A 13,361-nucleotide genomic window follows, 5' to 3' on the forward strand; every position below is an offset into this window, starting at 1 on the left:
AGAGACGGGGTTTCACCATGTTGACCAGGATGGTCTCGATCTCTCGACCTCGTGATCCACCCGCCTCGGCCTCCCAAAGTGCTGGGATTACAAGCTTGAGCCACCGCACCCGGCCACACCCCACCTATCTTACCTCTGCTCTCCGGGGTAACACAAAAGAGCTAATCCTTTTCCACATGACAGCCCTTAAAATGCTTGAAGACTGTATCAAATTTCCTCTGAGCCTTCTTTTTGTGGGGTAAACCCTCCAGTGGTGACCAAACGTGGCCCTTCCACAGGAAAGTGCTGGCTGGAGTCTCTTCAGCTCAGTGGCCCAGCATAAGAGCTTCAGGGTCACCAGGCTTGGGTCCAAGTCCGTGTTCCAGTCACCTCACCTTGGCTAAATCACTTCTCAGACTTTAGTTTCCTCCCTTGAATAAACTGCATAGCAATAGTACCTATGGCATAGGGTTGCTGGCTTGGCCACATTATGATTTGGAGACAGAATTTTGCTCTTGTTGCCCAGGCTGGAGGGCAGTGGTGTGATCTTGGCTCACTACAACTTCTACCTCCTGGGTTCAAGTTTGCAAGTAACACAATTCCTGGGTCCATGTCTTCTCACTGTGTCCACAAGAGTCTTTTTGCAAAAGATTCTGCAAAAAGACACACAGTCTATGGCATTAATTTTGAGGAGAGAGAAAGTATACATTTAGGGACATGTGCATGAAGAATTCTGGAAGGATAAATAAGAAATTAATTTATAGCCATTACCTATTGGAAAGCAAGGATTGGGAATATGTGAATAGGTCCAGGAGTGGGAGAGAAACTTTCTGCTGTATGTCTACTTATAGTTTTGATGTGCAAACAATGATAATAGAGTACTGATTCAAAAATCTTAATAATTTCTTTCTTGCTTGCTTTTTTTTTTTTTTTTTTTTTTTTTTTCCCGATGGGTCTCAATCTATCACCCAAGCTGGAGTGCAGCAGGGCGATCTCAGCTCACTTCAACCACTGCTTTCCAGCTTCAAGAGATTCTCCTGGGCTCTACCTTCTGAGTAGCTGGGATAACAGGCATGTGCCACCACGCCCAGCTCATTTTTGTAGTTTTAATAGAGACAGGGTTTCATCATATTGCCCAGGTTGGTCTCGAACTCCTGACCTCAGGTGATCCACCCGCCTTGGCCTCCCAAAGTGCTGGAATTACAGGCTTAAGCCACTGCACCTGTCCCAAAAATCTTAATTATTTTTTTGACTGTCTTAATTGTTTATTAGGTATGAGTTTTACAAACTTTACTTCTATTAGCAATACCAGTGGAGCTGGAGAATATTTCATCTTCTCCAAGCTTCCTGGCGAGAACCACCGATAGTGTGGTGGAAGTTATGGCCCTTCCCAAGGCCACGGCTCTTTTGGCCTGCAGATGTCAGCCCAGGCATCTCCCTGTGCTTGCGGACTGGTTTGGTGATCCACTGCATATCAGGATTTCTTCTGATAGCTTTATGGAATGGATCTATGGGGATAACCTCAAAAAATTTGTATGTGGAATCTTCACCAACCCAGTAAGAATTCAGGATTCTTAGAGCCCCACAGTGGCATCCAGCTCACTCCTTTGCAACGGACTGAAGGCTTCAGTTAATACCATGACGGACAGCCGTTAAGTTGCACCCCTAGGAACTGGGCATTTTCGGTCATCACGGCAAATGCAAATCCTACATATAACATATCCTTGCTTGGTCTTGTAGCCCAGTTGGCACACTTTATCGGGCCAGAAGCGGCCGGGAGCCTTGTGGAGAGCAGAGAGCTGGTGGTACTGCCAGCAGCAGACGCTTAGAAGAAAGCTCATGGCATCAGACTGCTTCTTCCTCCATAGCTGTTGGACGTACTTTTTTTTTTTTGAGACAGGATCTTGCAAAAGTGCAGTAGTGCAACCATAACTCACTGCATCCTTGACCTCCTGTGCTCGAGCAATGCTCCTGCCTCAGCCTCTTGAGTAGCTGGGACCACAGGCATGTGTCATCAAGTCTGGGTATTTTTTTTTCTTTTCTTTCTTTCTTTTTTTTTTTTTTTTTTTGAGACGGAGTCTTGCTCTGTCGCTCAAGCTGGAGGGCAGTGGTGCGATCTCAGCTCACTGCAACCTCCGCCTCCTGGGTTCAACTAATTCTCTGTCACAGCCTCCCCACATGGCTGGGATTACAGGCGCCTGCCACCACACCAGGCTAATTTTTGTCTATTTTTAGCAAAGACAGGGTTTCACCATCTTGGCCAGGCTGGTCTTGAACTCCTGACCTCGTGATCCACCCACCTCGGCCTCCCAAAGTGCTGAGATTACAGGTGTGAGCCACTGCACCCAGCTGTTCCTGGATGTACTTTTATGCACCCATCTTTTTTTTTTTTTTTTTTTTTTTTTTAAATTTTAGACCAAGTTTCGCTCTTGTTACCCAGGCTGGAGTGCAATGGCGCGATCTTGGCTCACCGCAACCTCCGCCTCCTGGATTCAGGCAATTCTCCTGCCTCAGCCTCCTGAGTAGCTGGGATTACAGGCACGGGCCACCATGCCCAGCTAATTTTTTGTATTTTTAGGAGAGACGGGGTTTCACTATGTTGATCAGGATGGTCTCGATCTCTTGACCTCGTGATCTACTCACCTCAGCCTCCCAAAGTGCTGGGATTACAGGCATGAGCCACTGCGCCCGGCCCTATGCATCTTGGCTTATCTGATGGCTGCCACCAGATGGAAAGGCCAAAAATCTTAACAATTTTTATTTTGAAAAATATATGCCGGTGGTTAGAAAAAACTTCAAACAGTTCAAAAAGGTGAAAAGCAAATTCCCCTCTTGTACCTAAGGAATACCTAACAAAATACAATGTCTCATACAGGACTTATAAAACCTCTATGGAAACTATTAAAAAATGTTGTTGGGGGCTGGGCATGGTGGCTCACACCTGTAATCCCAGCACTTTGGGAGGCTGAGGCTGGGAGATCACCTGAGATCAGGAGTTCGAGACCAGCATGACCAACATGGAGAAACCCGGTCTCTACTAAAAATACAAAATTAGCAGGACGTGGTGGCATATGCTTGTAATCCCAGCTACTTGGGAGGCTGAGGCAGGAGAATCGCTTGAACCTGGGAGGTGGAGGTTGTGGTGAGTGGAGATGACGCCATTGCACTCCAGCCTGGGCAACAAGTGTGAAACTCCATTTCAAAAAATAAAAGAAAAGAAAAAGAAAAAAATTTTGTTGAGAGAGGGTAAAGAAGATGTAAATAATTGGAGAGATATACATGCTTATTGATTGGAAGATTCTAGATTTGAAGGTGTCAACTCTTGTATTGATTCATAAATCAAATGTAATCCAAATGAAAAGCTGAGCTTTTTTTTTTTTTTTTTTAGAACTTGACAATTTGATTCCAAAACTTGTCAATAGGGGAATAAAAAGGAGTCAAAGTATCCAAGACACTCTTGGGAGGAATAAACAAAAACAAAAATGAACTGTGTGCTGGGTGCGGTGGCTCACACCTGTAATCCAGCACTGTGGGAGGCCGAGGCGGGAGGATCACTTGAGGTCAGGAGTTTGAGACCAGCCTGGCCAACATGGTGAAAATGTGTCTCTACTAAAAATACAAAAGTTAGCCAGGCATGGTCGTGCATGCCTGTAATCCCAGCTACTTGGGAGGCTGAGGCAGGAGGATCACTTGACTTGCTGTGAAATCTCATTCCATAAAACCATAGGTAGATAATTTGCAGTGTGAAAATATATCGGTGCAAGTGAAAATTTTTCCTCTTGCCTGAAGGTTCTGGGCTCCAAAAAGCTGCTATGGTATCCACCCCAGGCACAAGACGTCAGATAAAAGACTCCCAGAACAAAACGGTCCACATTTATCTAATTTTATAATTTGCAAAGGAACAGGACCCTTAGTCCACTTTGCAATTCACTTTGACATTGACTTATTTACCCACAGCCCTGTTTTGCTATGAGCCTATGAAAACTCTGCTTCATTTATGTTTTACCTAAATTTGGCCCTCCCTAAATACTATAAGAAGTTAATTTTTATGCTGGGCTTTGTGGCTCAGACCTATAATCCCAGGACTTTGGGAGGACGAGGTGGGCAGATCATGAGGTCAGGAGATTGACACCATGCTGGCCAACATAGTGAAACCCTGTTGCTCCTAAAAATACAAAAACTAGCTGGCTGTGGTGGCATGTCCCTGTAACTCCAGATACCTGGGTGGCTGAGGCAGGAGAATCACTTGAACCAGGGAGTTGAAGTTTGCACAGATTGCGCCACTACCCTACAGGCTGGTGACAGAGCAAGACTCTGTCTCAAAACAACAACAAAAAAGTAGTTTTATTTTTGCCTTTGTTTGATGAAGCATCCCATAGTTGCTCAGTTGCTGTGGTGTGCTCCCCTCTCTCTCTCTGTCTCTCTTTTTTTTTTTTTTTTTGAGACATAGTCTTACCGTATTTCCCAGGCTGCAGTGCGGTGGTGCAATCACGGCTCAGTGGAACCTCCACCTCCTGGGCTCAAGGAATCCTCCCACTTGAGCCCCCCAAGTAACTCGGAGTACAGGCGTGTACTACCATGCTTGGCTAATTTTTGTATTTTTTGTAGAGATGGGGTTTTGCCATGTTGCCCCGGCTGGTCTCGATCTCCTGGCTTCAAGTGATCTGCCCGCCTTGGCCTCCCAAAGTGCTGGGATTACAGGCTTGAGCCACCGCGCCCGGCCTTTTTTTTTTTTTTTTACATCATACAATCAGTGCTTCAAAACAGCCCCTCCCTGTTTTTAATAAGTGAATAAACCTGGCTTTTCCTCACTACAGGTAAGTCCTTGGCGGCTAGGTTGGTCTCGAACTCCTGGGCTCAAGCAATCCTCCCACCGTGGCCTCTCAAAGTGCTGGGATTATAGGTATGAGCCACCACCCCCAGCCTCATTTATATATTTGTTATGACTGCTTTTGCACTCCCATGATAGATGTGAGAAGTGGTGGCAGAGACTGCAGGGCCGGCTAAGCCTAAAATATTTACAATCTGGCTCTTTACAGAAAAACTTTGCTGACCCCTTGTCTAAGTGTTCTGAGTACGTAAGTGAGCAAGACATAGCTAAGTCCCTCCATCATGGAGCTGACGTTCTGGTGGGAAAATGAAAAAGATTTTCATACTTACAAGGCACCATAAATACATTAAGTATATGACTTAGGGTAATTAAATGGTAAGAAATGAAAAAGTGGCCAGGCATAATGGGTCACCCCTGTAATCCCAGCACTTTGGGGTGCCGAGGTGGGCGGATCAGCTGAGGCCAAGAGTTCAAGACCAGCCTGGACAACATGGAAAAAACCCATCTCAACTAAAAATACAAAAACTAGGTGGTCATGGTGGTGCGAACCTGTAATTCCAGCTACTCGGGAAGCTGAGGTTGGAGGAATCACCGTGCCAGGACTGCTTCCGCTTTTTGGCTACTGTGAATTATGCTGCTATGAACATGGGTATACAGACACCTGCTTGAGGCCGGGCACGGCGGCTCCTGCCTGAAATCCCAGCATTTTGGGAGGCTGAGGTGGGTAGATCACTAGGTCAGGAGTTTGACACCAGCCTGGCCAAAATGGTGAAACCCCATCTCTACCAAAAATACAAAAATTAGCCAGGTGTGGTGGTACACATCTGTAATTCCAGCTACTCAGGAGGCTGAGGCAGGAGAATTGCTTGAACCCAGGAGACAGATTGCAGTGAGTGCACCATTGCACTCCAGCCTGGATGAAAGAGAAAGACTGCCTCAGAAAACAAAAAACAAAAAACAAATACCTGCTCGAACCCCTGCTTTTACTTCTTTTGATTACATACATAGAAGTAGATTTGTCATATCTTTTTCCAGCAGGATTTGATATCAAGGACAAAGAGAAGCCATTGGAGGCTGCATGCAGGGTGCTTTACTAGGTCCCCTGAGGCTGCTGGGAGGGGTTCTGATTACAGTGGGGAGAGAAAAGCAATGGGGAGACCAAGGAGGAGGTAGGTGCAGAAGTTCAAGTCAGAGATAGCAGCAGCTTCAAGGACCCAGTCTGGGCGAGGCGCTCATGCCCGTAATCTTAGCACTTTGAGAGTCCAAGGTGGGCGGATCACCCTTGTTCAGGAGTTTGAGACCAGCCTGGCCAACGTGGCAAAACCCTGTCTCTACTAAAAATACAAAAATTACTTGAGTGTGATGGTGCGTGCCTGTGGTCCCAGCTACTCGGTAGGCTGAGAGTCAGGAGAATCGCTTGAACCTGGGAGATGGTGCCACTGCACTCCAGCCTGGGTGACAGAAAGAGACTGTATCTCAAAAAACAAAAACAAAAACAAAACAAAACAAAACACCTCCTAGTCTGGCTGGGGAGGCTATATGGAGCAAATAAATAAGTGAATGATAACAAATAATGATAAGTGCCCCTATATAAATGAACAAAAACAGAGTGCTATGATTATAGGAAATACAGAGAGGAGCTCTGGCATTCTTTCTGCTACCTACCAGTTAACTGAGGCTTGAAATCTAAAATCCAAATCTTACATCTTAATCATGAGTCACTTTGCTGCCAGTTGCGTGGGTTTGATGCAGGGCCCAGAGTCTCTTGGTCTAAGGGTGTTTGTTATATTGCAGGAGCCCCTAATGGGGAGGAAGGGCTTAGAAAGAAGGTAAAGGGGTGGTTTGAGCCTGTGGCTGAAAGACTTGCACGGAGAGGCTTGGTGGTTAGGAGCAGAGCTGAGCCTTATCTCTGCCACATTCCAGCGGCTGGATCTGGAATAAGTTACTTCATGCCTCTAACCCCAGTTTCTGCTTTTGGAAAATGGTACACTGATTTGTTTGGTCTACAATTTACTTCCTTCTTTGTTTTGGTCACTCCTGTGTATACAGCACCTAATACAGCATCTGGCACACAGGAGACCCGCAATCAATATTTTAAGACTTTTTTCTTTCTTTTTTTTTTTTTGAGATGAAGTCTTGCTCTGCTGCCCAGGCTGCAGCACAGTGATACAATCTTGGCTCACTGCAACCTCTGCCTCCTGAGTTCAAGTGATTCTCCTTCCTCAGCTCTCGAGTAGCTGGCATTACAGACATGTGCCACCATGCTCAGCTAATTTTTGTATTTTTAGTAGAGGTGGCATTTCACCATATTTGTCAGGCTGGTCTCAAACTCCTCAGATGACCTCAGATGATCCACGCAATTTGGCCTCCCAAAGTGTTGGCATTACAGGCGTGAGCCATCAAGCTGAGCTCACATTTACTTACTTTTTATTTTAAAATTGTTAATTGGCCGGGCAAGGTGGCTCACACCTGTAATCCCAGCACTTTGGTAGGCTGAGGTGGGCCAATCACGAAGTTAGGAGATCAAGACCATCCTGGCCAACATGGTGAAAACTGGTCTTCAACTAAAATACAAAAACTTAGCCACACGTGGTGGCACATGCTTGTAGTACCAGCTCCTGGGGATGCTGAGGCAGGGGAATCATTTGAATCTAGGAGGAGGTTGCAGTAAGCTGAGATGGTGCCACTGCACCCCAGCAGCCTGACGACACAGCAAGACTTCATCTTGCTCCAAAAAAAAAAAAAAAAAAAAAAAGGCCAGGCGCAGTGGATCACACCTATAATCCCAGCACTTTGGGAGGCTGAGGCAGGTGGATCATGAGGTCAGAAGTTCGAGACCAGGCTGACCAACAGGGTGAAACCTCATCTCTACCAAAAATACAAAAATTAGCCAGGCATGGTGGTGTGCTCCTATAATTCCAGCTACTTGGGAGGCTGAGACGGGAGGATTGCTTGAGCCCAGTGGTTTAAGGCTGTACTGAGTACCACTGCTCTCTAGTCTGGGCCACAGAGCAGGAGCAAGATTCTATCTCAAAAAAATTTTAAAATTGAGTTTAATTTTCATAGAGCAAAGTACAGCAACCTTAACTGTCCTCTTGACAAATCTTTTTTTGAGACAGAGTCTCGCTGTGTTGCCCAGGCTCGAGTGCAGTGGCGTAATCTCGGCTCACTGCAACCTCTGCCTCCTGGGTTCAAGCCATTCTCCTTCCTCAGCCTCCTGAGTAGCTAGGATTACAGGCGTGTGCTAGGACACCCGGCTAATTATGTATTTTTAGTAGAGACAGGGTTTCACCATGTTGGCCAGGCTGGTCTTGAACTCCTGACCTCAAGTGATCTACCCACCTTGGCTTCCCAAAGTGCTGGGATTACAGGCATGAGACAATGCACCTAGGCAAGCTGAATGAATTTTAAAATATAAATGTGTGTATATGTATATATATACATACACAATACATACATTTAAATATATATATATATTTAAAACCACATAACTACCACCAAATCAAGTTATAGAACATTTCCATCTCCCTAGCACATTTCTTTCTATTTTGACATTGATCAACATACATTATTGTTATGATTATTATCGTTATTCGGAGACAGGGTCTAGCTCTGTTGCCCAGGCTGGAAGGCAGTGTTGAAATCGTACACAGTTCACTGCAGCCTGGAACTCCACAGCTCAAGCAATCCTCCTTTCTCAGTCTCCTGAATAGCTAGGACCACAGGTGTGTGCCAACATGCTCAGCTAATCTTCAAAATTGTTTTGTAGAAATGAGGTCTATGTTGCCCAGGCTGGTCTCAAACTCCTGACCTGAAGCAATCCTCCTACCTGGGTCTCCCAGAATGCTGGTATTACAGACATGAGCCACGACACCTGGCTCTCAAATAATGTATATTCGTTTTTCCTATTCCTGAACATCGTATAAATGGGATCATGGCAAATGTGCTTTTTTGTGTCTGGGTTGTTTTGCTCCTTGTTATATTTTGTGGGATTCATACGTGTTGTTGCCATTATGAACATTTTTTGTAGCTGTGTTTTCGTGGATGTAAGCTCACCTCTCTTGGAGACGAGTGGATTTGCTGTGTCACTGTGAAGTTGCATGTTAAGCTTTAGCACAGATAATGTCAGTTGTTTTTTTTTTTTTCAGACTGACTCTCACTCCATCATCCAGGCTGGAGTGAAGTGGTGTGATCTTGGCTCACAGAAACCTGCACCTCCTGGGTTCAAGTGATTCTTGTGCCTTAGCTTCCTAAGAAGCTGAGACTATAGGCGTGCACCACAACTCCTGGCTAATTTTTTTTTTTTTTTGAGACAGAGTCTTACTCTGTTGCCCAGGCTTGAGTGCAGTGGTGTGATCTCAGCTCACTGCAACCTCCAAGTCCTGGATTCAAGCGATTTTCCTGCCTTAGCCTCCTGAGTAGATCAGATTACAGGTGTGTGCTGCTCTGCCTGACTAATTTTTTGTATTTTTAATAGAGACGGGGTTTCTCCATCTTGGCCAGGCTAGTCTTGAACTCCAGAGTTCAGGCAATCCACCCACCTTAGCCCACCTTTTTGTATTTTTTGTAGAGATGGGGTTTTGCCGTGTTGCTCGGGCTGGATTCAATCTCCTGGGCTTAAGAGATCCACATGCCTTGGCCTCCCAAAGTGCTGGGATTACAGGCGTAAGTCAGTGCACCTGGCCAGATTGTTAGTTTTCCAAAGTAGTTGAGCAGATTTACACATCTCCTAGCAGAGCGTGCCTGTCTCAGTTAATCGACGTCTTTGTCAGCACGTGGAATTTTCAGTCTTTCCTGTCACTCTGGTGGGTGTATGATAATGGTATTTCACTGGGGTTTTATTTGTGTTTCACTGATGACTAACGATGTTGAGCACGTTTTCATATGCTTGCTTAATAAATGTTTGTTAAAGCATGAATAAAGAGTGAATGAATAAAACATGGGAAGAAATCCAATTGTGTCACGTGCGCTGCCTAAAACTTGGCTCCCAGTGCCCTTCCCTTGGCCAACAGGATCCAGCCTGCTCTGGATGGATTTTTTTTTACTTCCTTCCCTGGGTTCCTGCCACCCAGGCCATCTTCAGTTTCCTCCAAGGGCCCTCCCTGCTTCATAACTTTTCCATAAAGTGTTTTCTTCCACCCAGAACACAAGCCAGATCCCAGGAACCCAGACTTGTTTCTTGTATCTCAGCTTGAAAGCCTTTTCCTCCGGGAAGCCTTCTCTGACTTCCACCCCCAGCAGGTCAGAACCTCTTTATGTTCCCTTCTGCCCTTTTTTTTTTTTTTTTTTTTTTTGATATGGAGTCACACTTTGCCATCCAGGCTGGAGTGCAGTGGGGCCACCTCAGCTCACTGCAACCTCCACCTCCTGGGTTCAAGTGATTCTCCTGCCTCAGTCTCCCGAATAGCTGGAATTAGAGGCACCCACCACCATGCCTAGCTAATTTTTGTATTTTCATTTTTATTATTTATTTGAGGCAGAGTCTTGGTTTGTCACCCAGGCTGGAGTGCAGTGGTGTGATGTCAGCTCACTGAAATGTCTGCCTTCCAGGTTCAAGTGATTCTCCTGCCTCAGACTCTGGAGTAGCTGGGATTACAGGCGCCCGCCACCATGCCCAGCTAATTTTTAGATTTTAGTAGAGATGGGGTTTTGCCTTGTTGGTCAGGCTGGTCTCGAACTCCTGACCTTAAGTGATCCACCCGCCTTGGCCTCCCAAAGTGCTAGGATTACAGGCGTGAGCTACCATGCCCAGACACTACTTTTTCTTTCTAGTTGTGACGGTAGTAGTAAATATCTCCCTTGGCTTTTTTTTTTTTTTTCTGAGACAGGGTCTCATTGTGTTACCCAGGCTGTAGTGCAGCGGTAGGATCGTAGCTCACTGCAGCATTGAACTCATGGGCCAAGTGAATTTCCTACCTCGGCCTCCCAAAGTACTGAGACTACACGCGTGAGTCACCACTTCTGGCCTGTAAATACCCTTTCAAAAATATAATATTTGATTAACATCTGCCATCTTACCACAAAAAACACTTAAAATCCTTTCAGCTCCACAAGAGTAGTAATTTTATCTTGTTCCTAGCAAGACATCTGGCATACAGTAAATGCTCAATAAATATTTGTTGATAGTATAAAGGTCAGGCAACAGCACAACTGGCATTATTACCCGAAAGTAATTATCCCTTGGAAACTCACTCGCCCTTAGGGGGACCTGGGCCAGTGACAAACACACACAATACAATCGTATCTACCGTCCTCTTTCCTCCTTCCTTCGCTAGGTCCTTTGGTGGGGGTCTCAAAGGCACACACTGTTTCTGTTTTATTTGGTGCAGCTGTTGTGTGTATGCACATGTGTTATGGAAACCACACATCAGGCAGGAGATTAAGGAGGAGAGTAGAGAAGAAAGGCACGGCTGGTATCACAGCAAAAGTTTCCATTCCCAGGCCTCGCCCTAGCTCCTCTGTCTCCGCCTGTCTGCCTATGAAACAGATCAAAAGCAATATGGTGCAATGGATGGCATTATAGACTTCCCACTTCCCTAGCCAGACTTCCTGGGTCCAAAGTTTGGCTTAAGTGATTAGCCATCCAAATAATCGGTGACAATTAACGCTGTCTTTCTGGGCCTCAGTCTCCTCATTTGCAAAGTGGGCGTAATACTACCTCTTACCTCAAGGGGTTGTGAGAATTGCACAAGTTAATTCACGTAAACTGCTAAGAACACAGCCTTAGGAAGACTCGTCACTGTGAATGCCTATTAATTACTATTATTTTTTGAGACAGAGTCTTGCTGTGTTGCCCAGGCTAGAGAGCAATGGCACGATTTTGGCTCATTGCAACCTTCGCGTTCTAGGTTCAAGCAATTCTCCTTTTTCAGCTTCCTAAGTAGCTGGGACTACAGGTGCCTGCCACCACGCCCAGCTAATCTTTGTATTTTTAGTAGAGATGGGGTTTTTCTATGTTGGCCAGGCTAGTGTTGAACTTTGACCTCAAGTGATAGACCCACCTGGGCCTCCCAAAGTGCTGGGATTATAAGCATGAACCACCATGCCTGGACTATTATTTATCTTTATTTTTATTTATTTTTTTGAGACGGAGTCTCGCTCTGTCACCCAGGCTGGAGGGCAGTGGCGCGGTCTCAGCTCACTGGAACCTCTGCCTTCCACGTGGAAGTGTTCTCCTGCCTCTGCCTCCGGAGTAGCTGGGACTCCAGGCATGTGCCACCACATCCGACTGATTTTTTGGATGTTTGGTAGAGACTGGGTTTCACTGGGCTAGCCAGGATGGTCTCCATCTCCTGACCTTGTGATCCACCTGCCTTGGCCTCCCAAAGTTCTGGGATTACAGGCGTGAGCCACCGCGCACTGTCTGCTGGCCTATTATTATGATTTCTTAAGGCCTCGGTTTCCTTACCTCTGAGGTGAGCATCAATAACCCTGCCATTTCCTAAGTGATGCTTAAAGGGGGTGAGGAGCAGCAAAGGCACTCTGCACACAGGTGAGGAGCACAGCTGCGAGGGATGGAGTCTGGCGCCCTCTGAGCCATGAGTGCCCCGAAATCAGACGGCCCAGGGGTGTGAATCTCACTTCCCCTTTCACTCCTTGCTAACGGTGTGACCTCAGGCAAGTCACTTCGTCTCTCCGAACTGAAGTTTCCCCATCCGTAAAAAATCGGTGAATAAGAGGATCCAGCTCCTCCTGTCTGAGTCCGCTTTGACGTCAGCAAACCGGGTTCAAATCCCAGCCATGCCCGTGATGAGCCCGGTGACCCTGATCCCGGCCGGGGGGACACCCCGCCTCTCTGCGCCTGGCGTTCTTCCTTCTCGAGAGAGGAGACAACGGGGCGACCCGAGGGCGTCGCCACCGCGCGCCGCGCACTCCAGGCGGGGGGGGCTCCGCCCACGTGGCCCGGTCACGGACCCGGCCGTTCCGCGGGATTCGAGAAGGGGTCGCGGCGTGGGCGGCCGCAGAGGCCCCGGGCGCTTCCGGGGGGCGCGCCACGCTGCCCGGGCCCGTCGGAGCGCGGGCGGCGCGGCGTCCAGGCCCGGGGCGCCGAGCGCCGGCGGGTCCCGCTGCCCACGCGGAGCCGCGCGGGGCGAGCCGGGCCCGGGGCGGGGCGGGGCGGGGCGGGGCGGCCGCATCCCCGTGACGCGCCGGCCAACCAGGCGGCGTTGCGGCCCCGGCCCGGGCCCGGCTCCCTGCGCCGCCGCCGCCGCCCGCGCTCGCGCTCCGCCGTCTCCAGCGCCAGCGGCCGGGCCTGCCCGCCGCCGCCCGGTGCCCGCCGCCGCCCGGTGCCCGCCGCCGCCCGGTGCCCGCCGCCCGCCCGGTGCCCGCCGCCGCCCGCATGGCGCTCCGGGGCTTCTGCAGAGCCGATGGCGCCGACCCGCTCTGGGTAACTGCGGCGGGCGGTTTGGGGCCGGCGGGACGGAGGGCGGGAGGCCGGCGGGGAGGGGCAGCGCCGGGGGCGCCCCACTTCCCGCTCTGCGCCCGGCCCGGGGGGCCTGGGACCCTCGCCTCGCCCGCGGCCCGGCCCTGCTCGGGGGAAAGCCTGGCTGAC

General features: G+C 48.3%; 1 protein-coding gene and 1 pseudogene across 6 annotated transcripts in view; one reads left to right on the top strand and one right to left on the bottom strand.

Moving 5' to 3' along the window:
- Window positions 1–1,263: 1,263 nt before the first annotated feature.
- On the bottom strand, window positions 1,264–13,150 carry LOC101029994 (large ribosomal subunit protein eL15-like; annotated as a pseudogene).
- ABCC1 (ATP binding cassette subfamily C member 1 (ABCC1 blood group)) overlaps window positions 12,998–13,361 on the top strand; it is a 187,297-nt gene continuing 186,933 nt past the window's right edge. For all 6 annotated transcript variants that reach the window (XM_039478044.2, XM_074381615.1, XM_039478045.2 and 3 more), the window contains exon 1: window positions 12,998–13,196. In XM_039478044.2, the coding sequence (XP_039333978.2) occupies window positions 13,149–13,196 (48 nt within the window). In that variant the 5' untranslated portion in view covers window positions 12,998–13,148. The remainder of the gene's footprint in view (window positions 13,197–13,361) is intronic.

The sequence above is a fragment of the Saimiri boliviensis genome, chromosome 12 (genome assembly GCF_048565385.1).
Source record: "Saimiri boliviensis isolate mSaiBol1 chromosome 12, mSaiBol1.pri, whole genome shotgun sequence".
NCBI lineage: Eukaryota > Metazoa > Chordata > Mammalia > Primates > Cebidae > Saimiri > Saimiri boliviensis.